At 41.2% G+C, this 26,014-nt stretch overlaps 1 protein-coding gene across 2 annotated transcripts in view; it reads right to left on the reverse strand.

Moving 5' to 3' along the window:
* The window catches only part of AIFM3 (AIF family member 3), a 161,994-nt gene that overhangs the window by 27,641 nt on the left and 108,339 nt on the right, over positions 1–26,014 (reverse strand). For both annotated transcript variants that reach the window (XM_073557963.1, XM_073557952.1), the window contains exons 14-17: positions 25,781–25,844; positions 21,628–21,704; positions 19,067–19,184; positions 4,219–4,317 (exon numbers count right to left, since the gene is read on the reverse strand). In XM_073557963.1, coding sequence (XP_073414064.1) covers positions 4,219–4,317; positions 19,067–19,184; positions 21,628–21,704; positions 25,781–25,844 — 358 coding nt within the window. The remainder of the gene's footprint in view (positions 1–4,218; positions 4,318–19,066; positions 19,185–21,627; positions 21,705–25,780; positions 25,845–26,014) is intronic.

Genomic DNA, 26,014 nt, shown 5'->3' on the forward strand with positions numbered 1-26,014 from the left:
TGCCAAGTCCTGCTAGAGAATGATATTTCCATCTCCAAAAAGCTTGTCGGCAGAGGGAAGCATGAAGTGCTCTAAAATTTCCTGGTAGATGGCTGCGCTGACTTTGGTCTTGAATCTTGATAAAACACAGTGGACCTACACCAGCAGATGACATGGCTCCCCAAACCATCACTGATTGTGGAAACTTCACACTAGACCTCAACCAGCTTGGATTTTGCACCTCCCCACTCTTCCTCCAGGCTCTGGGACATTGATTTCCAAACAAAATGCAAAATTTACTTTCATCTGCAAACAACACCTTGGACAACTGAGCAACAGTCCACTTCTTTTTCTCCTTGGCCCAGGTTAGAAGGTTCTATTGGTCATGAGTGGCTTGACACAAGGAATGCGACACTTGTAGCACATGTCTGGATACGTCTGTGTGTGGTGGCTCTTGAAGCAATGACTCCAGCAGCAGTCCACTCCTTGTGAATCTCCCCCAAATTTTTGAATGGCCTTTTCTTAACAATCCCTTTCAACGTTGCGTTTATTCCGGTTGCTTGTGCACCTTTTTCTACCACACTTTTTCCTTCCACTTAACTTTCCATTTATATGCTTGGATACAGGACTCTGTGAACTCTGTGAACAGCCAGCTTCAGCCAGCTAAAGAGCAATGACCTTTTGTGGCTTACCCTCCTTGTGGAGTGTGTCAATGACTGCCTTCTGGACATCTAGCAAGTCAGCAGTCTACCCCATGATTGTGGAGCCTACTGAAACAGACTAAGTGACCTTCCTAAATGCTTAAGAAGCCTTTCAGGTGTTTTAAGTTAATCTAATTTACTGAGATAATGACAATTGGGTTTTTATTGGCTGTAAGCCATAATCATCAATATTAACTAAAATAAACACTTGAAATAGATTACTCTATATAATATGAGTTTCACTTCTTGTATTGAAGAACTCAAATTAACGTTTTGATGATATTCTAATTTTGTGAGAAGCACCAGTGTGTGTATATACATATATGTATCTAATATATAAAGCTCAAGTGTGTGTATGTATGTATGTATGAATGTATGTCCGGGATTGGCAGACGTCTGGACCCCGAGAGTGTCCTAGGCTATGTTGTGAGGTGAAATTTTAACCCCGCGCGTTCCAATTCAGCAAACAATTTTGCCCCTATCTACATAATGGGGAAAAAGTGTGTGTATCAAGCCACGCCCCTCATTATGATGTCATAATGGTTGCCATGGCGACGCTAATGTCATAATAGGTTGCAATGGCGAAGATGCTGTCACAATGGTTGTCATGGTGACGATGATGTCTTAATAGGTTGCAATGGTGACGGTTATGTCATAACGGTTGCCATGGTGATGATGATGTCATAATGGGTATATGGGCACGGGACTATGGGATGGAGGATGTGTGATGGGTATATGGGCACTGGACTATGGAATGGAGGATATGTATGATGGGTATATGGGCATGGGACTATGAGATGAAGGATGTGTGATGGGTATATGGGCACTCGACTATGGGATGGCGAATACAGTTGTGGTCAAAAGTATTGAAACCCCTGCAATTCTGTCAGATAATACTCAGTTTCTTCCTGAAAATGATTGCAAACACAAATTCTTTGGTATTATTATCTTCATTTAATTTGTCTTAAATGAAAAAACACAAAAAGAATTGTCCTAAAGCCAAATTGGATATAATTCCACACCAAACATAAAAAAGAAGGTGGACAAAAGTATTGGCACTGTTCGAAAAATCATGTGATGCTTCTCTAATTTGTGTAATTAACAGCACCTGTAACTTACCTGTGGCACCTAACTGGTGTTGGCAATAACTAAATCACACTTGCAGCCAGTTGACATGGATTAAAGTTGACTCAACCTCTGTCCTGTGTCCTTGTGTGTACCACATTGAGCATGGAGAAAAGAAAGAAGACCAAAGAACTGTCTGAGGACTTGAGAAACCAAATTGTGAGGAAGCATGAGCAATCTCAAGGCTACAAGTCCATCTCCAAAGACCTGAATGTTCCTGTGTCTACCGTGCGCAGTGTCATCAAGAAGTTTAAAGCCCATGGCACTGTGGCTAACCTCCCTAGATGTGGACAGAAAAGAAAAATTGACAAGAGATTTCAACGCAAGATTGTGCGGATGTTGGATAAAGAACCTCGACTAACATCCAGACAAGTTCAAGCTGCCCTACAGTCCGAGGGTACAACAGTGTCAACCCGTACTATCCGTCGGCAACTGAAAGAAAAGGGACTGTATGGTAGGAGACCCAGGAAGACCCCACTTCTTACCCCGAGACATAAAAAAGCCAGGCTGGAGTTTGCCAAAACTTACCTGAAAAAGCCTAAAATGTTTTGGAAGAATCTTCTCTGGTCAGATGAGACAAAAGTAGAGCTTTTTGGGCAAAGGCATCAACATATAGTTTACAGGAGGAAAAAAAGAGGAATTCAAAGAAAAGAACACGGCCCCTACAGTCAAACATGGCGGAGGTTCCCTGAAGTTTTGGGGTTGCTTTGCTGCCTCTGGCACTGGACTGCTTAACCGTATGCATGGCATTATGAAGTCAGAAGACTACCAACAAATTTTACAGCATAATGTAGGGCCCAGTGTGAGAAAGCTGGGTCTCCCTCAGAGGTCATGGGTCTTCCAGCAGGACAATGACCCAAAACACACTTCAAAAAGCACTAGAAAATGGTTTGAGAGAAAGCACTGGAGACTTCTAAGGTGGCCAGCAATGAGTCCAGAACTGAATCCCATAGAACACCTGTGGAGAGATCTAAAAATGGCAGTTTGGAGAAGGCACCCTTCAAATATCAGGGACCTGGAGCAGTTTGCCAAAGAAGAATGGTCTAAAATTCCAGCAGAGCATTGTAAGAAACTCATTGATGGTTACCGGAAGCGGTTGGTTGCAGTTATTTTGGCTAAAGGTTGTGCAACCAAGTATTAGGCTGAGGGTGCCAATACTTTTGTCTGGCCCATTTTTGGAGTTTTGTGTGAAATGATCAATGTTTTGCTTCATTCTCTTTTGTGTTTTTTCATTTAAGACAAATTAAATGAAGATAATAATACCAAAAGAATTTGTGTTTGCAATCATTTTCAGGAAGAAACTGAGTATTATCTGACAGAATTGCAGGGGTGTCAATACTTTTGGCCACAACTGTATGTATGATGGGTATATGGGCATGGGACTATGGGATGGAGGATGTGTGATGGGTATATGGGCATGGGACTATGGGATGGAGGATGTGTGATGGGTATATGGGCATGGGACTATGGGATGGAGGATGTGTGATGGGTATATGGGCACTCGACTATGGGATGGAGGATATGTATGATGGGTATATGGGCACCGGACTATGGGATGGAGGATAATTATAATTTGCTATAACTAACCACAGTTAGTTACTATGCCGGGCTCTTCAACTAGTATAATATATATATATATATATATATATATATATATATATATACACACCGTATTTTGCGGTTAATAAGACGCACTAGATTATAAGACGCACCTCAAATTTTGAGGAGAAAAATAGGAAAAAAATCTTTTTTTAAAAAAAAAATGGTGGTTCTTCTTACAATCCATGTGTCTTATTGCTTGCCAGGGGGTGGTGGCTGTGGCGAAGCGGGGTCCCAGGGTCACTGCTGGGGGAGGCAGGAGTGGGGCGATGCTGCGGACCCCAGACTTGAAGAAAGGGATGTTGGGATGTGCGACACTGAGGGTGTTGGGTGGTGCGAGAGCTGTGCCAACATTTTGTGAAAGCCCGGAGCCCTCGTACTTCCTTGGTTTACTTTGCGGTGGACTCTGGGAAAATGGCCGCCAGAGGGGGCGCATGCGTAGATGGAGATCTTGGCGCTGAGATCTCATCTCCTGAGATCTTGGTGCCGAGATCTCCATCTGTGCATGTGCTGCCCACCGCCGGCAGCCATTTTCCCGGAGTCCACCACAATTTAAATCGTGGAAGTGCGGGGGTCCTGGGCTATCACAAAATGTCAGCGGAGCCTCCGCACCACCAAACACCCTCAGTGTCACACCTCCAAACACTTCCTCTTCCCAGACTACGGCCTTCAGCAACGCACCACTCTTGCCTCCTCCAGTAGCGACCCTGGGACCCTGCTCCACTGCGGTTGGTAAGGTATATTCAAATTATAAGACACACCCCCATTTTCCCCCAAACATTAAAAATATAAATATGCAAAATCATCTTTATACCTGCATATCTTATGCTCTTCCCAAACATTGCAGTCCACAGATAAGGAATTGTATTGATTTCTGTACCTTGAGCTAACATATTCAGTGCTGCAATACGACCTGATGAAAAGAGAGGCGAGAAGTCAGATTTACTGAGTAATTTTTTTAGTAAAAAAATATAAAAATTATAGGGTACAATTTTAATAAATAATAAGCTTTTTTATTTTATTTATAATTTCGTCATACGGTGGCTCAGTGGTTAGCACTGCAGCCTTGCAGCGCTGGGGTCCTGGGTTCATATTCCACCAAGGACAACATCTGCAAGGAGTTTGCATGTTTTCCCTGTGTTTGCGTGAGTTTCCTCCGGGTTTTTTCGGTTTCCTCCCACATTCCAAAGATATACTGATAGGGAACTTAGATTGTGAGCCCCATTGGGGACAGTGCCAATAATGTATTTAAAGCGCTGTGGAATTAATGGCGCTATATAAATGAGTAAAATAAATAACGAGAACCTAAAGGAACTGTAGATATTGCTATTATTGATGTTAGAGGGTTTGAGACTACCAATAGACTCCGGCCACGTTGCCTCCAAGCCCTAGAGGAGCAGGATAGTTGTCTGAAAAATTTAAGGATAGTAACACGGGTTGTTGAGCCCAAGGACGTGGAAGCCTGAGGGCCTTGGAGGCCTACTGCTACAGGCAACTTGCATGAAGGAGACCCAACCAGGAGTGTTCACATTTCCAAAAAAGTATTGGCAGACACCACCAAAGTGGCATCAATTTCACCACAGTAGAAATAGTATAATAGGGACTTGCAGGTCTTCCACTAAATCCAATCCAGCAGATGGACACCCAGCCAGGAGTGTTCACATTTAAAGAAATGAAGGCCTTACACCACTGAAGTGACATCGATTTCACCACAGTAGAAATAGTATATAATAGGGACTGACAGGTCTTTCACTACACCCAATCCAGCAGATGGACACCCACAAGGAGAGTTCACATTTTAAAAAATGAGGGCCTGTCACCACCGAAGTGGAATAACTGTCACAAAAATAGAAATGGTATAATTGGGACCGACACATCTTCCACTACAGCTAACCCAGCAGATGTAGGCCAACCATGACTGTTCACATTTCCACAAATTTGTGTTAACAGCAGCAGCAGCCACAGAAGCGACACTAAAGATATCACAGAGTGCAGTTACATGACAATAATGCATCACACTAAAAAATGGAATATCACCTAGTCTGTGCGATTGGGGTGCAAAAGTCCTTGGAGAGCCATGACTTGTTCATCTTATTGAAAGTTAGGTGGTCTACACTTTCAGGGGACAGCCGGATGCGCTTATCCGTCATGACACTACCAGTAGTGCTGAAGACACGTTCTGAGAGATTGCTGGCTGTTGGGCACGATAAAACCTCCAAAGCATGTTAGGTGAGCTCAGGCTACTCATCCATTTGGCAAGACCAAAATTTGAAACTGTTCAAACCCTCCCTGATGGTATTGATATTTAGTTCTAGATACTCCTGCATAATCCTCTCCATTCGTTCACCACGTGTAAGACTTGGACTCTGTTGTGCTAGTGCAGGAGTTGGTCTTAAGAAAAGTGTCAAAGGACTCTCCGAAATTTCTTCTTTAACTTCCACCACTGCTGCTGCTAATGATTTGGCAATGACGAATTGACGGGCCGGAGGTTGGAAGTCTACAGCTGCAATGCGAACTGTGTGCTTCACTGCTGTCTTAGGGAAAAGCTCTCTTTAGGTTGTATGAAAGCGTGTTTCGATACGCCAGCATTCACGGGTCCCATTCTACTGCAGGAATCATCTGGCAAAATTTGGTTTTATAACGTGGATCTAATAAAGTGGCAACCCAGTAGTCAGCATTATTCCTAATCATAACTATATATATATATATATATAGTGCAGCAAGAAGGCACTTATATGTCGGGCTCTACCATGAGGTCCAAGCCCATGCTGTGTTGATGGCTGAGTAACAATGAGGCTCGTTTCCTCCATTCCCTCCCGCCAACCACGAACAACAGAGAAGGGAGGCTTATTCTCTTTATCTGACTGTTGCTCGCCCATCACTTCTTCCTCCTCAATTTGTTCCTCGGATCTTGCACCTTCGATAACAGTTTATTTTCACCAGCCCCCCTTGACCACAGTAATCCACCCTCCCTTGGCACCTGCCTGTGTGACAACAGACTTGAACTTAGAGACAATGTTATCCCTTCCGCAGCCTCCTCTGCTTCCTCCTCTTCTTCTGGGACCACCATCTCCTCCTGCAGGCTATTCAAAGTCTGCTCCAGCATATAGATGACCAAAACAGTGATGCTGTTGATGGCGTCATCAGCACTAACCACCTTAGTATCCATTTCAAAACTGTACAGAAGGGTGCAGAAGTCCTTAATCTGTGCCGACTCTGTAAATGTGATATGCGCCACGTCCGTACTGCGTTGGCCCAGGCTATATGACATGACATACTGCATCAGGGCTCGCTGCTGCTGCCACAGTCGCTGCAACATGTGCAGAGTGGAATTCCACCGTGTCGTCATATCGCATGTCAACCTGTTAACTGGCATTGACAAAGACCTCCGTATTGATGCAAGTCGATGAGCAGAAGGGATGCAAATGGCGGAAATGAGTACATAGCTTATCTGGTTTCTGAAGCAGTTCACCCAGGACAGGATAGTGGATGAGAAAACACGGTAACACCAGATTGAGGATGTTCATGTTAGTGGTAAAATTTCTTTGATATAACTTGCGTTTATTTGTGAAAAAAACGGAAATTTGGTGAAAATTTTGAAAATTTCCCAATTTTCCAAATTTGAATTTTCATGCCCTTAAATCACAGAGATATGGCACACAAAATACTTAATAAGTAACATTTTCCACATGTTTACTTTGCATCAACACAATTTTGGAACCAAAAATTATTTTTTGTTAGGAAGTTATAAGGGTTAAACTTTGACCAGCAATTTCTCATTTTTACACCACCATTTTTTTAGGGACCACATCACATTTGAAGTCACTTCTATATGATAGAAAATACCCCCAAAGTGACACCATTCTAAAAACTGCACCCCTCAAGGTGCTCAAAACCACATTCAAGAAGTTTATTAACCCTTCAGGTGCTTCACAGGAACATTTAACTTTTTTTCACAAAAAAAGTACTTCAGGTCCAATTTTTTTATTTTACCAAGGGTAAAAGGAGAAATTGGACCCCAAAAGTTATTGTGAAATTTGTCCTGAGTACGCTGATACCTGATATGTGGGGGAGGACCACTGTTTCGGCACATGGCAGAGCGCCGTTTGACTTTTTCAATGCAAAATTGGCTGGAATTGAGATCGGACACCATGTCGCGTTTGGAGAGCTCCGGATGTGCCTAGACAGTGGACCATTTTGGAAACCAGACAACCCAAGGAAATTATCTAGATGTGTGGTGAGAACTTTGAACCCCCAAGGGCTTCACAGAAGTTTATAACATACAGCCGTAAAATTAAAAAATCATATTTTTCCACAAACATGATCTTTTAGTCCCCAATTTTTTATTTTCCCAATGGTAACAGGAAAAATTGGACCACAAAAGTTGTTGTCCAATTTGTCCTGAGTACGCTGATACCCAATATGTGGGGTAAACCACTGTTTGGGAGCATGGCAGAGCGTGGAAGAGAAGGAGCACCGTTTGACTTTTTCAACGCAGAATTGGCTGGAATTGAGATCAGACGCCATGTTACATTTGGAGAGCTCCTAATGTGCCTGAACAGTGGAAACCCCCCCAATTCTAACTCCAACCCTAACCCCAACACACCTCTAACCCTAATCCCAACCCTAACCCTAGCCCCAACCCTAATGGGAAGATGGAAATAAATACATTTTTTTAATTTTATTATTTTTCCCAAACTAAGGGAGTGTTAAAGGGGGGTTTGATTTACTATTTATAGCGGGTTTTTATGTTTTGCAGCTGTCACACGCTAAAAGATGCTTTTATTGCAAAAAATAGTTTTTGCATCACCACATTTTGAGAGCTATAATTTTTCCATATTTTGACCCACAGAGTCACGTGAGGTCTTATTTTTTGCAGGATGAGTTGACGTTTTTATTCGTACCATTTTCGGGTACATTTTTGATCGCTTTTTATTCTAATTCTTGGGATGCAGAATGAACAAAAACCAGCAATTCATGAATTTGTTTTGGGGGAGGGCGTTTACACCGTTCCGCGTGTGGTAAAACTGATAAAGCAGTTTTATTCTTCGGGTCAGTACGGTTACAGCGATACCTCATTTATATCATTTTTTTATGTTTTGGCGCTTTTATGCAATAAAAACAATTTTATATAAAAAATAATTATTTTTGCATCGCTTTATCCTGCGAGCTATAACTTTTTTATTTTTTCGCTGATGATGCTATATGGTGGCTCATTTTTACCGGACAAGATGATGTTTTCAGCGGTACCATGTTTATTTATATCCGTCTTTTTGATCGTGTGTTATTGCACTTTTTGCTCGGTGGTATGATGATAAAGCATTGCTTTTTGCTTTGTTTTTTTTTGGAAGTGATTCACTAAAGGGGTTAACTAGTGGGACAGTTTTATAGGGCGGGTCGTTACTTTTATTGCTTTTTATTTAAAAAAAGAAATGAATTTAATGGAGAATATTTTTGTTTTTTTTTCCATATTTAGGAAGTTCTTTATTTTTACACATGTTATTTTTTATTTTTTACTTTTTTACATTGTCCCAGGGTGCGACATCACTATATAGTGTCAGATGGCTGATCTGGAGGTTTGCACTGCAGTGTCAGATCAGTGATCTGACAGGCAGTGAAGGAGGCTTCTCAGCACCTGCTCTCAGCAGGCACTGAGAAGCCACCTCCCTGCAGGACCCGGAAGGAACCCTCAGGAGGCCCTCAGAACAATGCGATCACATCGCGTTGTTCTGAGGGTCTCAGGGAAGCACCCAGGGAGCCCCCTCTCTGCGCGATGCTTCCCTATGCCCCCGGAACACTGCGATCATGTTTGATCACAGTGTGGCGGGGGTTAATGTGCCAGAAGTGGTCCATGACACATTGTGCCAGGTTTCAGCTGTGATAGTCAGCTGACCCCCAGCCGCGATCAGCTGCGCTACCCCTGTGAGCGCAGCTGATCGCTATGACGTACTATCCCATCTATGGGCATTAAGGCCCAGGACACATGGACAGGATAGTACGTCAAATGTCGGGAAGGGGTTAAAGTCAAGTTCCTTAGTGTATGACATTAATAACAGAATAATTTTTTGTGGCCTTTGGATCAGGCCTTTACAGCTTAATTTCAACCCAAACAAATGACAAAGTGTGATACGGCGGGTTGACTAACTTTTTGCAAATGAAAAATTATGTTTTTTTTTAATGTGCTTTAGATCTGCAGACAAGTTCATATCACCTCCACAAAATGACTACGTGGGATACAGAAGGCTGTTTTACATTGGGCAACAGAAAAGATTATAACTTTTTTTTTGCGCGTTAGGTCTGCAGACAGTATTATATCACTGCAGCACTAAATGACAAGGTGGGATAGAATCATAGAATGGTAGAGCTGGAAGGGACCTCCTGGGCCATCTGGTCCAACCCCCTGCTCAAAGCAGGATTCGCTAAATCATCCAAGTCAGATGTCTGTCCAGCCTCTGAAGACTTCCATTGAAGGAGAATTCACCAATTCTCGTGGCAGCCTGTTCCACTCATTGATCACTCTGTCAAAAAGTTTTTTCTAATATCTAATCTGTGTCTCCTCCCATTCAGTTTCATCCCATTGCTTCTAGTCTTTCCTTGTGCAAATGAGAATAAAGTTGATCCTTCTACGATGTGACAGCCCTTTAGATATTTGTAGACAGCTATTAAGTCTCCTCTCAGGCTGCTTAATATTTTTTCAGTAGCTACATGTGAATTAGAATGCTATACTCATACATGGAGCACAATAGAAGAAATGCACAAAACGTGCCCTGCTGTCTTTCTTTGTGGACCTCTGTATGGCCAAAAAAGAGAAAAAGTGCTGGAAGGTAAATTTAACAGCCACACTGGACACTAGCTACCTACAGTATCTGACTAACATACAACCACCTGGCTATCTAGCTAAAATGTGGGATACAGCAGGCTCGGGTTTCCAATCACGGATCCGAATGTGCCATATTCGTGCCGAATTTATGTTTGGCGATAGTTTTCCGAACAAATTTGCTCATCACTACTAATTAGAAATAAATAGAAAAACCACATCCATGAGACACATGTGCAAGTAAGTACATTAGAAATCAACACCATGTTCAGGGTGGATTGTTGCCGGTAAATCCTAAGCAGAGAATACATATAAAGATAGACTGAATGGTCTGTTTTTTTATTTGTTTCTATTCTTGGTTTTGGCTAACAGAAAAAAACACTTGTTGGAGAAGTTTTCAGGCCTAGATTTATATGAGCAATGTTTATAAAGAAGTTCACTATTATTGTAATAGTATCTAACAGTATTTCTTTGAATCCTGATATATAATTACTAACAAAACATATTTTTCCACCTTTGAACCATCATGAGAAGAATTCATGTTTTTCTTTTCCTTATCTAAATAGCCTCAATGTTTTCTTGCAGATATTCTACATCAAGCACAATTTTGATAATCAGGACATAGTCTATAACGCTTAGTAAGATTATTCCTAGGTCATATTTATTTCCATTAGAAGCCAGATTGTCTGATGCCACAATATGAGGAATTGTTCATGTTTACTAATATATATTTAGAAATTATAGGAAGTAGCTAAACTTGTTAACAGACATAAAGTGGCATTAACACTGTGTGTACACACTGGGAAAATCTGACACATAGGCTAAATGTATCCATTGACCATATTCATCCAGGGTAGGCCAAGAGAGTGTCCTTTGGCTGGTATTAGTTTGTATGCTCTGTTTTGCTGTATGTCAAATAGTGCAAGGTGTATTTTTTTCCATAGTGTCCTATTGGTGATTGATGCCACTGTATGCAGATATACAGTGCCTTGTAAAAGTATTCGGCTCCCTTGAACTTTTCAACCTTTTCCCACATATCATGCTTCAAACATAAAGATACCAAATGTTAATTTTTGGTGAAGAATCAACAACAAGTGGGACACAATTGTGAAGTTGAACGAAATGTATTGGTTAATTTAAATTTTTGTGGAAATACTAAAACTGAAAAGTGGGGTGGTGCAATATTATTCGGACCCTTTACTTTCAGTGCAGCAAACTCACTCCAGAAAAAGTGTTGTTTAAAGTTAGCAACAAGCCACCTGGGAGACACACCAAACATGTGGAAGATGGTGCTCTGGTCAGATGAAACCAAAATCGACCAAAAGGCTACACAGCTCATCACCCTGAACACACCATCCCCATTGTCAAACATGGTGGTGGCAGCATCATGGTTTGGGCCTGCTTTTCTTCAGCAGGGACAGGGAAGATGGTTAAAATTGATGGGAAGATGGATGGAGCCAAATACAGGACCTTTCTTGAAGAAAGCCTGTTGGAGTCTGCAAACGACCTGAGACTGGGACGGAGATTTGTCTTCCAACAAGACAATGATCCCAAACATAAAGCAAAATCTACAATGGAATGGTTCACAAATAGGTGTTAGCATGGCCAAGTCAAAGTCCAGACCTGAATCCAATCGAGAATCTGTGGAAAGAGTTGAAAACTGCTGTTCACAAGCGATCTCCATCAAACCTCACTGAGCTCGAGCTGTTTGCCAAGGAAGAATGGGCAAGAATTTCAGTCTCTCAATGTACAAAACTGATAGAGACATACCCCAAGAGACTTGCAGTTGTAAACACAGCAAAAGGTGGCGCAAAAAATTATTAAGATAAAGGGGCCGAATAATATTGCAAGCCCCACTTTTCAGTTTTAGTATTTCCACAAAAATTTAAAATAACCAATAAATTTCGTTCAACTTCACAATTGTGTCCCACTTGTTGTTGATTCTTCACCAAAAATTTACATTTGGTATCTTTATGTTTGAAGCATGATATGTGGGAAAAGGTTGAAAAGTTCCAGTGGGCCGAATACTTACGCAAGACACTGTATATCAATATATACCTATATATCAATATAATGAAAACATAGGAATGTCTTTGTTAAATTGCTAGTGATTTTCTCTGCATGAACAACACAATGGCAGTGAGATCATCCACCCTGGAATCATCACCCACTGTGAATTTATAAGTTGGACATCAAAAGACTCTGTCAGATAGCACTGTTTGTGGAAGCCTAGCAGAGTACTTCCAAGGACAGGCTTAGTTCAAGCCAATCAGTTTACCAGAACCCAGGGGTTGGCCAGGCCTTCGCTCTTCAACCCCTGTAGAAATCTGGACTTTCATAATGACCCCTGGCTGGGGCAACAGAGTCAGCTATCACCTGGTAGAGGAAGCTGACGGGGCAAGAAGGATCGTCACTCGGGGTCAATACCAAGAGGTCACGTCAGAGACAAAATCAGAAAGCAAGTGGGTGGTCAAAATACAGGCTGAGGTAAGAAAAAGGATCAGGAAGACACAATAAGAGCAAGGAATAGAGCTACAGACCAGTTAAGAACTTTTTGACTGGCAGTGGAAGTCAAGAGCTTCAGAGTTTTAAATAGCTGACAGCTCTGTCCAAAACTTTCAGGAAGTAGTAATCAAAACCAGACAAGAATTAACCCTTTAGGTACCAAAAGGCCCAAGAATAAAACAAGACTCTGGCTGTTACACGTTGCCAGCAGTGGCCGAAGCAGAATTTGAGGGCACAAAAACCGGCATAGATGTTACATTCTCTTCTGATCCACATCCACTGCTGTATGCAGTTGGCATCTTACAGGCGCATTCCAGGTCCATTCACTTCTTCATCAGGAAGGGAGTGACACCAGTGACATCTCGGCTACAGATAAATCTGCTGGTTTGGGTGTGAAAGTGTCAGGTAGAAGCACCTGTCCTATGTATTAGATGTCAATGTAGAAGTGGGAGGAGCTAGAATATCTCTTTAAAAAAGACATAATAAAGACATTGATACCGATATCTCATTTATGGCAACATGTGGAGCATTGACTCCTTAATGATCATCAATGAGCTTTTTTACTGACCTGAGTAATAAGAGAATAACGTCATCCTACAAGAAAGAATGCAGCAGGTTGCAGCTGTATACTAGTTTGTTAACAGAGAGAAGAGGCCCCTTCTTTAACCCCATCAGCACCCTGTGATCCTTGATGGCACCAGAGGTCATGTAGTGGCCTTGTGGACTCAAAGCTACAGTGTTCTCTTATATTGTTAGCAACATTTAAGTGTAAAAAATTATTTCTTTCATTTTCTTATTCCACTTTGCGACCACTACTGTGCACACTTGAAGAGGTAACAAACTTACTGACAGCAGTTTTGAATATTTTGAGAGTGCTAATTCTAAAATGGTGTCACTTTTGAAGGTTCTCCAATACAGTGGGGAAAAAAAGTATTTAGTCAGTCAGCAATAGTGCAAGTTCCACCACTTAAAAAGATGAGAGGCGTCTGTAATTTACATCATAGGTAGACCTCAACTATGGGAGACAAACTGAGAAAAAAAAATCCAGAAAATCACATTGTCTGTTTTTTTTTTCATTTTATTTGCATATTATGGTGGAAAATAAGTATTTGGTCAGAAACAAGCAATCAAGATTTCTGGCTCTCACAGACCTGTAACTTTTTCTTTAAGAGTCTCCTCTTTCCTCCACTCATTACCTGTAGTAATGGCACCTGTTTAAACTTGTTATCAGTATAAAAAGACACCTGTGCACACCCTCAAACAGTCTGACTCCAAACTCCACTATGGTGAAGACCAAAGAGCTGTCAAAGGACACCAGAAACAAAATTGTAGCCCTGCACCAGGCTGGGAAGACTGAATCTGCAATAGCCAACCAGCTTGGAGTGAAGAAATCAACTGTGGGAGCAATAATTAGAAAATGGAAGACATACAAGACCACTGATAATCTCCCTCGATCTGGTGCTCCACGCAAAATCCCACCCCGTGGGGTCAGAATGATCACAAGAACGGTGAGCAAAAATCCCAGAACCACACGGGGGGACCTAGTGAATGAACTGCAGAGAGCTGGGACCAATGTAACAAGGCCTACCATAAGTAACACACTACGCCACCATGGACTCAGATCCTGCAGTGCCAGACGTGTCCCACTGCTTAAGCCTGTACATGTCCGGGCCCGTCTGAAGTTTGCTAGAGAGCATTTGGATGATCCAGAGGAGTTTTGGGAGAATGTCCTATGGTCTGATGAAACCAAACTGGAACTGTTTGGTAGAAACACAACTTGTCGTGTTTGGAGGAAAAAGAATACTGAGTTGCATCCATCAAACACCATACCTACTGTAAAGCATGGTGGTGGAAACCTCATGCTTTGGGGCTGTTTCTCTGCAAAGGGGCCAGGACGACTGATCCGGGTACATGAAAGAATGAATGGGGCCATGTATCGTGAGATTTTGAGTGCAAACCTCCTTCCATCAGCAAGGGCATTGAAGATGAAACGTGGCTGGGTCTTTCAACATGACAATGATCCAAAGCACACCGCCAGGGCAACGAAGGAGTGGCTTCGTAAGAAGCATTTCAAGGTCCTGGAGTGGCCTAGCCAGTCTCCAGATCTCAACCCTATAGAAAACCTTTGGAGGGAGTTGAAAGTCCGTGTTGCCAAGCGAAAAGTCAAAAACATCACTGCTCTAGAGGAGATCTGCATGGAGGAATGGGCCAACATACCAACAACAGTGTGTAGCAACCTTGTGAAGACTTACAGAAAACGTTTGACCTCTGTCATTGCCAACAAAGGATATATCACAAAGTATTGAGATGAAATTTTGTTTCTGACCAAATACTTATTTTCCACCATAATATGCAAATAAAATGAAAAAAAAAACAGACAATGTGATTTTCTGGATTTTTTTTTCTCAGTTTGTCTCCCATAGTTGAGGTCTACCTATGATGTAAATTACAGACGCCTCTCATCTTTTTAAGTGGTGGAACTTGCACTATTGCTGACTGACTAAATACTTTTTTTCCCCACTGTATATAAACCCCTCAAAGTCACTTTAAAACTGAATAGGTCCCTAAAAAAATAAGGTTTGCAATGTACTTTGAAAAAATTACTGTTAAACTTTTAAACCTTCTAATATTCTAGCAAAATAATACAACATTTCAAAAATGATCCTCATGATGTAGAGATACCATAAATGGAATTTATTAACTTTTTTCTGTGTTATGGCTATCTAAATTCAAAGACCGAAAATTGCATTTTTTAATTTTTGTCATAAATAAACGTAAAACCTAAATTTACCATTAACATAAAGTACAATGTGTCACAAAAACAGTGTCAGAATCACTGGAATATGTTACAACATGCCAAAGTTATTACCAAATAAAGTGGTACATGTCAGATTTGAACATTTTGGCCTGGTCAATAAATGAGGTAAAGTCCTTATAAAGGAGCTGGTAGACCTAGGTATTCTCATTTACTTGAGTTAACCCCTTCACCCCCAAGGGTGGTTTGCACGTTCATGACCGGGCCAATTTTTACAATTCTGACCACTGTACATTTATGAGGTCATAACTCTGGAACGCTTCCATGGATCCCGGTGATTCTGACACTGTTTTCTCGTGACATATTGTACTTCATGTTAGTGTTAAAATTTCATTCAAATAACTTGCGTTTATTTGTGAGAAAAACGGAAATTTGGCGAAAATTTTGACAATTTCGCAATTTTCCAACTTTGAATTTTTATGCCCTTAAATCACAGAGATATGGCACCCAAAAAACTTGATAACTAACATTTCCCACATGTTTACTTTACATCAGCACAATTTTGGAACCAAAATTTTTTTTTGTTAGGAAGTTATAAGGGTTAAAAGTTGACCAGCGATTTCTCATTTTTACAACACCATTTTATTTTTACGGACCACATCACATTTGAAGCCACTTTGAGGGGTCTATATGATAGAAAATACCCAAAAGTGACACCATTCTAAAAACTGCACCCCTTAAGGTGCTCAAAATCACATTCAAGAAGTTTATTAACCCTTTAGGTGCGTCACAGGAATTTTTTTGAATATTTAAAAAAAAATGAACATCTAACTTTTTTTCACAAAAAAAGTACTTCAGGTTCAATTTTTTTTATTTTACCAAGGGTAACAGGAGAAATTGGACTGCAAAAGTTATTGTGCAATTTGTCCTGAGTACGCTGATACCTGATATGTGGGGGGGAATGACTGTTTCGGTGCATGGCAGAGCTCAGAATGGAAGGAGCGCCGTTTGACTTTTTCAATGCAAAATTGTCTGGAATTCAGATCGGACGCCATGTCACGTTTGGAGAGTCCCTGATGTACCTAAACAGTGGAAACCCCCTACAAGTGACCCCATTTTGGAAACTAGACCCCCCAAGGAACTTATCTAGATATGTGGTGAGAACTTTGAACCCACAAGGGCTTTACAGAAGTTTATAACGTACAGCGGTACAATTAAAAAATCATATTTTTTCCACAAAAATGATCTTTTCACCCCAAATTTTATTTTCCCAAGGGTAACAGGACCCTAAAAGTTATTGTGCAATTTGTCCTGAGTACGCTGATACCCCACATGTGGGGGTAAACCACTATTTGGGCGCATGGCAGAGCTCGGAAGGGAAGCAGCGCCATTTGACGCTTTTGGCTGGAATTGAGATCGGACATCATGCCGCGATTGGAAAACCCCTGATGTACCAAAACAGTGGAAACCCCCCACAAATGACACCATTTTGGAAACTAGACCCCCCACGGAACTTATCTAGATGTGTGGTGAGAACTTTGAACCCCCAAGGGCTTCACAGAAGTTTATAACGCTCGGACGTGAAAATAAAAAAATATTTTTTTTCCACAAAAATGATATTTTTGCCCCCAATTTTTTATTTTTCTAAGGGTAACAGGAGAAATTGGACCCCAAAAATTGTTTTGCAATTTGTCCTGAGTAAGCTGATACCCTACATGTGGGGGTAAAACACTGTTTGGGCGCATGTCAGAGCTTGGAAGGGAAGGAGCACCATTTGACTTTTTCAACTCAGAATTGGCTGGAATTGAAATCAGACGCCATGTTGCATTTGGAGAGCCCCTGATGTGCCCAAACAGTGGAAACCCCCAATTCTAACTCCAACCCGAGCCCCAACACACCCCTAACCCTAATCTCAGCCCTAACCCTAACCCTAACCCTAGCCCTAACCCTAGCCCTAGCCCTACCCTAGCCCTAACCCTAGCCCTAGCCCTAACCCTAACCCTAACCGTAATGGAAAAATGGAAATACATTTTTTTTATTTTATTATTTTTCCCTAACTAAGGGGGTGATAACGGGGGGTTTGATTTACTATTTATGGCGGTTTTTATGTTTGGCGGCTGTCGCACGCTAAAAGACGCTTTTTATTGTAAAAATAGTTTTTGCATCACCACATATTGAGAGCTATAATTTTTCCGGATTTTGACCCACCGAGTCATGTGAGGTCTTATTTTTTGCGGGACGAGTTGACGTTTTCATTGGTACCATTTTCAGGCACGTGACATTTTTTTATCGCTTTTTATTCCGATTTTTGGGACGCAGAATGAACAAAAACCAGCATTTCATGAATTTCTTTTGGGGGGTGCGTTTACACCGTTCCGCGTGCGGTAAAATTAATAAAGCAGTTTTATTCTTCGGGTCAGTACGGTTACAGCGATACCTCATTTAGGTCGTTTTTTATGTTTTGTCGGTTTTATGCAATGAAAACTATTTTATATAAAAAATAATTATTTTTGCATCGCTTTATTCTGCGAGCTATAACTTTTTTATTTTTTTACTGATGATGCTGTGTGGCAGCTTATTTTTTGCGGGACAAGATGACGTTTTCAGCGGTATCATGGATATTTATATGCATCTTTTTGATCGCACGTTATTACACTTTTTGTTTGGCAGTATGATAATAAATCATTATTTTTTGCTTCGCTTTTTATTTTTATTTTTTAAGGGGTTCGCTAAAGGGGTTAACTAATGGGACAGTTTTATAGGGCGGGTCGTTACGGACGCGGCGATACCTAATATGTGTACTTTTACTGTTTTTGTTTTATTATTTTCAAAAAATGGATTTATTTGGGGGAATATTTTTTTTTTTTTGTAATTTATTTGGCGATTTTTTTAAAATTATTTTAACACTTTTTTGTTATTTTTTTTACTTTATTACATAGTCCCAGGTGGGACATCACTGTCCTGTGACAGATCGCTGATCTGTCACATCACAGATCACTGTGACAGATCAGCGATCTGTCACAGGCACTGCAGAAGGCTTCCTCATGCCTGCGCTTTGCAGGCACTGAGGAAGCCAGCTTCCTGCAGGCCACCGAAGGCCCCCGTCGCCATCTTGGATTCGGGGGCCTGCAGGAAAGGAGCCCCCGGCAGCAGCGCTGCACATTGCGCTGCTGTGGGGGGCTCAGGGAAGCACGGAGGGAGCCCCCTCCCTGCCGATGCTTCCCTTTAACCCCCGGTACACCGCGATCATGTTTGATCGCGGTGTGCAAGGGGTTAACGTGTCGGGGGCGGTCTGTGACCGCCCCTGAGACATTGTGCCGGGTGTCAGCTTTGATAATCAGCTTACACCCGGCCGCGATCAGCGGCGCTCACCACGTGGGCGCCGCTGATCGCAGTAGACGTACTATCCTGTCCATGGGCATAGGGGCCCGGGTCCCATGGACGGGATAGTACGTCTGATGTCAGGAAGGGGTTAAACACTAGAAATTTACATTTGCATAAGCTCTGAGTTGCTATATCCTCTCATTATATGGCTCCTGGATGATTGAGTTGGAGATCATTTTGTTACACTGCAGTTATGATTACCTTGCATGTGTGCCATCTGCCAGTGAGGAACATTAACTTTTTTGTTATTTCGGAAAGCAAGTGGAAAAGTTACAACATCTCCTGCAGCGAAGACACCAGGAACATTGGTCTGCATCATCTAGAGGAAAGGAAAATGATTTTATATAATGTCATAGCACATCATATCATCATATAGGGATTAATGGGGTTGTCTGATACAATTTTATTTCTTTCTCACGGGGCTAACTACCTGCCTCATCTGTCTGGTGTTGGCTCACAGCAATCAGAGACTTCTGCTTCACATCAACAGGGCAGCTCTTCTTCCAGTTTGCTCTGTCAATGGTGCGTGACTGCTGACGTCATGCTGACTGACAGTCGGCTCCTCGCAGTTAGGCAGTGGGGAGCTGACTGTCAATCACCATGACATTGGCAATTATAACCTATCAACAAAGCAGAGCGAAAGAGATGTGATGTCACTGGAAGTAGAAGTATCGCCGACAGCAGCAATCACTCTGTGCTAGCAGAGATTGGCGCTGGGCACAACAGGCAGGTAGTTAGCAACTAGCTGCCTGTAAGTTCCTAGGCCCATAAGAGAAAGATAAAATAGTCCCGGATAACCCCTTTAATTATCGTCTTTGGCACAAATATACACTACAGATTTACAGTGGAATTGATGTGCCATGCTTTATTGTTATTCTTTCAGAGCTGGAGGAAAAATTAGGATTGTAGGAACAGAAGATCAAAACTGGTATTTCTAGGGAATTAATTTCATTATCCTAGGCCACATTAGTAGGAATCTCTTGTTAGAAAATTACCTGTTAAAATCAATATTGTATGCAAAACATATTTTTTACTTTTTGGTGATGTTTTGCTAGTTTTCTATGTCATCATCAATGAAAAATAGAAGTTTTTACACTGATCACCACAAAGGGCTAACACTTGGAGAGCTCACTTCTCAAAAGTCATTTCATTATCATCACAGGCTAAATTGTCATGAAACATAACACTTTTAATATAGAATTACATCCTCCAAATTAGGTGATGGTCACTCCTTTCTTCTCTGCAAAGTCACCACTCCATAGGTCACAGAGCATGACAAAAAAGATCTTATAGGATCCCATAGGCTGGCATTATATGCATGGTCTGTTATGTCACTGCAAGCTTTCTTCAGACACTTACAGTGACATAGCAGAGCTTTGTCAGGGATCAAAGTGATCAGAGAAAAGCAGCATGATGATTACACTGCAGCGCTAAGAACATGACGTCGGCGGGGAGTGGTGATTAGCAGCCTCGTTCCATAGTGCTAATACTAGGCTATGAACACCGTTCACCACCGCAGATTCTCACCTCATCCCAGATCTCCGCATCCCGTCACTTCCTGTTGCTCGCACTGAGCGGTGACAGGGGGAAACTGGAACTCACAGCTTAGCTGTGGGCTGCAACAAAATGGTGCCAGTCTCCTCCCATAGCTTTGACCTGGACGTTGCAGGGGACATACTCAGGTAACAACTGGAGGCAGCCACACTGAAGGAGATGGCATTGGACAACTGCAGACTCCATGGGTTTGGGCTGCCGTATTTAAGGTATGTAAGTGTCGTGCTAGGGCTACTTTCATACATCCGTCTTTTGTAATCCGGCACGATGCGGTGAAAATTGTAATCGGAATTGGATCCGTTTTTTTCACATAGAATGTAATGATCGCCGCATCGTGCCGGATGGACATGCGGCGCCTCCGTTTTTTGCCAGATACGGCAAACATGCGCCGTCCGGCGTCTGCAGAAAAAGTTCCGATACGTTTTCTTGCAGCGCCGGAATGGCTTTTTAAAGAGCGCATGCCCGGACACTGTGAGTTTTAACCCCACAAGCGCCCGGCGAATGCAAAATATTCTCTCTCTCTCTCGTCCCCCAGTTCAACATACCTTTCTGCGGCAGGCTCCTTTATATCCGGCCAAAGCCGTATCAGGGGACGCATGTGAATCCGGTGTCACCGCTGCAGCCCGGATCCAACAGTGCGGCTTTTCACCGCACGGTGCCGGAGACAAAACACCGGATGTGTGAAAGTAGCCTAACCATTTACACACCATCAAATTCAAATGGCAGCCCCCAGTGGCTGAAGAAAAAAATGAATAAGTACAAAAATATTTAGCCAGTGCATTTAATTTTGCATTAAAAATAATTGATTATATCAGTAATAATTATTACTAGAAAAATAAAAATCATGTCACGTTCCCTTTAAAAAAAAAAACCTGTGCCTTCCTTACCTTCCCCAAGTCTCCACAAGTGCTATGATATCTGTAGTTTGTCTATAGCGCTGACATCACATTGTCAGTGCTGCAGCCAATCACTAAGCTCAGCGGATCAGCTGGTGTAGATAGTGAAAGTCACTGAGGTTATTGATTAGCTACAGTGCTGCAGACAAACAACAAAGACAGATGCAGAAGCTGAGACTTGACACTGGACCCATGGAGGGTGAGGAAAGCGGAGTTTGATTTTTTACAACAAACGTCACCTGGAAATGGAACTTTCCTGAAAGTGGGAAACTCTTTAATCACAAATAAGTAAGCCTTAAAATGCAACTTTACCTTGTTAACTGGGATGTATCCTTTGGAATCAATGGTAATGCCGCTCTGTTTCAGAAAACCTGTAGTTGGACTTGCTCCTAAAACAATGATACGTTTTGCAATCAGGTTATTCTTTTAGCTGTGGGTACCACAGAGGACATTGACAGTTGCGCTCTCAGATATTCCGTAGGAGTAGCAAGTTGTTTGTCGCCTAGTAATTCTCAAAGTAAAAGTTTAAAAAAAAAAAAAAAAAAAAGAGGATCGATTTTTTTTATTTTAAATACTGTATTTCTCTGTGAATAAAAGGACAATAAAAACAATATGATAATTTACAGCAACCAGGGTTATGCCAAAAATCTTTCTTAAGGCATATACTGAGTGCATAACGGGATACAGAAGTCATAGGAAAAGTGTTATGCCTCACACAAATTTTGTCTTTCACTCAATTCACTGCTTCAAATCTTTTACTCAGATGTTTTTGTAGTTACTGAAGTACAATTATAAGCAATTCATAAGTTTTGTTTTTGTTTACAAATACCTCAAGTTAATGAAAAACTCAAAATTTACAGTTTTGACCCTAATTTTTTAAGACTTCAGCAATTTACCCTGGCATGCTGGATATCAGATTCTGAGCCAAATCCTGACTGATGGCAAGCTGTTATTGCCTAATCAATGCTACGAGCTTATCACAATTTCTGTGATTTTGCACTCTTCGAGGATTCACCACAAGTTCTCAATGATATTAAGATTTGGGGCGTTTCCGTAAACCATAGTGCTCCATTATGCTGGAAGCAATGTTCATCAACAAATTGTTTCTGGATCATTGGGAAATGTTGCTTTTGGAGGATGTTTACATACTATTCTTTATTCGTGGCAGTGTTCTTATGCTAAATTGTGAGTTAACTCACTCAAATGGATGAAAAGTAACCTCACATATGAATGGTCTCAGGATACTTTGCTGTTGGCAGGACACAAGACTCATAGTAGTGTTCACCATTACTTCTTCGGGCATTCTTCCAGATATCCCAAACAGTCTGAAAGGGGTGTCATCAGAAGAAAATACAGTAACTTTACCCAGTCCTCTGCAGTATGATCTATGTATTTCCTGCAGAATGTCAGTCTGCTCTTGATGTTTTTCTTGGAGAGAAGTGGCATTTTTATGCCCTTTTTGACAAGATGCACCGACACTTACCTGCTGTCATTCAAGGGCAAGCTCTGTACTGATTTTGAACCAATCTCATAGATGAATAATGAAATACTCATTAGGAGATGGTCCTGGCACTTTATGGACTTTCTTGGGCACTATGAATCCTTCTTAAAAGCAATTGATACTCTCTCTTTGAAATTCTTGATGATAAATGATTGATTTAAGGTAATCATACAACAATATTCTTGCCTTTTTACACCCTTTTGATGCAAAGCAATGATGTTTACAAGTGTTTCCTCAGAGGTAAACATGGTTCATAGAAAAAGACAGTGATTTTAGCACCAGCAATCACTTAAAGAAACTAATCTGCCCTTATAAGTCAATCAGCATGGTATCAGCTACCTTGTCCTCGTTAGCACTTTCTCCAGAGCTAATGAAAAAATCACTGAAATTATGTATGCAGGTTATTTGGTGGCTGGGCTGAAGTTCAGTGGGTAATGGGGTTTTTGGTGATTAAAAAAGCACTCCCAAGCATTTTTTTTATTCCCTAGACATGTCTAAATGTGTATGAAACGTAGGGCAATTGCAAAAGAAATAACACACTGATCAACTCTGGTTTGTTTCCACCATCCCAGTCCCCTTCTCATTCATGTGACTGAAATTCCGACTCGCTGGATCACACAGGGGTTTAAGTGTGACCCAGAAGTCGCTTTTACAATGTAAGGCTAAGAAGCATCATAATAAGGCTCCATAGGTTTACATTGTAACAGTGACCACTGGGTCACACATAAACCCCAGTGCGATCCAGCCAGTCACATGAGTGAGAAGAGCGGTGATCGGTTAATTTTTTTTTGCACTTAAAATACATTACACACAAATGTAGATGTGTTTAAGGAATAACAAATTCTTGGAGTGATTTAAATCATTTAAATTAATTTGCAGTTGAAGGAATGACTTTGCAATTTTTTGCAATTCATCTGATCACTCTTCACAGCAATCTTGAATTATCGTAATTCAAATTGCCAAACTGAAGCAGCAAAGATGTGAAAAACCAAATTTGCTTTAGACTCAAAACTTTTAGCCATGACTGTATATTCTGCATATACAGTTAGGTCCACAAATATTTAAACAGTCACACAAGTATTGACTTTTTAGCTGTTTACCAAAACATATTCAAGATACAGTTATATAATATATATGGGCTTACAGTGCAGACTCTCAGCTTTAATTTGAGGATATTCACATCCTAATTGTTGTAAGGGCTTAAGCTCTTTAATATGTAGCTGCCTCTTTTTAAAGGGACCAAAGGTAATTGGACAATTATTTCAAAAACTCATTAATGGGCTGCATGCACTATTCCCTTATTAAGCCATCATCAAATACGCAGGTAAAAGGTCTGGAGCTGATTCCGGATGTGACATTTGCATTTGGAAGCTGTTCCTGTGAACCCACAACATGCAGTCAAAGGAGTAGGCCCTCTCAATGAAAGAGAAGCAGACCATTATTATGCTGAAAAAAGAAGAAATCTATAAGATAGATAGCAGAAATGTTAGGAGTGGCCAAATCAACAGTTTGGTACATTCTTAAAAAAGTGCACACTGGCGTGCTTAGGAATTTGAAAAAGCCTGGACATCTACAGAAGAAAACAATTGTGGATGATCGCAGAATCCCTTCCATGCTAAAGAAAAACCCTTTTATAACATCCACCAAAGTGAAGAACACTCTCCAGGAAGTAGATGTTTCAGCATCTTAGTCAACTATAGAGAGAAGACTGCATGAGAGCAAATACAGAGAGTTCACTACAAGTTGAAAGCCATTAATCAACCTCAATATTAGAACGGTTAGATTAAACTTTGCCAAAAACACCTAAGAAGCCAGCCCAGTTCTGCAAAAAGCATTGTTTTGACAGATGAAACCGAGATCAACCTGTGCCAGAATGATTGGAAGAAGAAAGTATGGAGAAGACTTGGAAAGGCTCATGATCCAAAACACACCACATCCTCTGTAAAACATGGTGGAGGCAGTGTGATGGCATGGGCATTCATGGATTCCAATGGCACTGAGCCACTAATGTTTATTGATGATGTGACTGAAAACAGAAGCAGCCGAATGATTTCTGAAGTGTACAGGGCGATACTTTCTGGTCAGATTCAACCAAATGCAGCAAGGTTGATGGGCTGGTGCTTCACAGAACTGATGGACAGTGACCTAAAACATAGGGCAGAAGCAACCCAGGAGTTTTTAAGGCAAAAAAGTGGAATATTCTGCAAAGGTCAAGTAAATCACCAGATCTCAACCCCATCAAGCAGCATATCATCTGCTTAAAACAAAACTTAAGGCAGAAAGACCCACAAACAAGCAACAACTGAAGTCAGCTGCAGTAAAGGCCTGGCAAAGCATCACAAAGGAGGAAACCCGGCGTTTGGTGATATCCATGGCTTCCAGAGTTCAGGTAGTCATTGCCTGCAAAGCATTCTCTATAAAGTATTAAACATGGACATTTTATTTATGGTAAAGTTAATTTGTCCAATTACTTTTGAGACCCTGAATGACTGAATGAGGAGGTTTTATCGAAAAATGGTTGTACTTCCTAAAAGTATCACAGGATATTTTTGTTCAACCCCTTTCATTATACCTGAAAGTCTGCACTTCAATAGCATGTCTGATGTTTCATTTTAAATAAATAATAGTGTTATGAAGAATCAGTCACTGTGCAAATATCTCTGGACCTAACTGTATGTCCTCAGCTTACCCAGTGCTTACAAGTTGCAGAGTCTACATTGATTTCTTTTGAAGACAAGTGTAGGGATAAACCTGTGACTTCCCGAGTCACCTGCACTCTGCAGTCACTCTCAGCTGGAAAAGTTTAGCAAAAAGTCAAGACTGCTTGTTTGATTTGAGAATCTATGGTCAGGCCAATATATGATAAATAAAATACGTCTGCTATGCATTTGCGGGAATTAGTCCTCAAATCACTAAATACAAAGTATTTTAATTGATAGAATTGCTATTTATTCTACCTCTTACCTATTCCAATGACACAAACATCAGCTCGTAGAACCTTTCCACTTTTCAGCACCACCTCTTTCAGCTGAAAGGCATAACATTGAACATGTGACGTCATGTAAAATAAAAAGACAAAATCACACAGCAAGGCTGTGCTAAAATTGGACGTAAAACTGTTTCAAATATTGGTAAAAAAAAAGCTGGCGTAGCGTAACAGGAAGGGCGTGTTTGTGCGCAGTTGACCAACTTCTCATA

This window comes from Dendrobates tinctorius, unplaced genomic scaffold, assembly GCF_039654945.1.
Source record: "Dendrobates tinctorius isolate UK_male_01 unplaced genomic scaffold, ASM3965494v1 ptg000003l, whole genome shotgun sequence".
Lineage (NCBI taxonomy): Eukaryota > Metazoa > Chordata > Amphibia > Anura > Dendrobatidae > Dendrobates > Dendrobates tinctorius.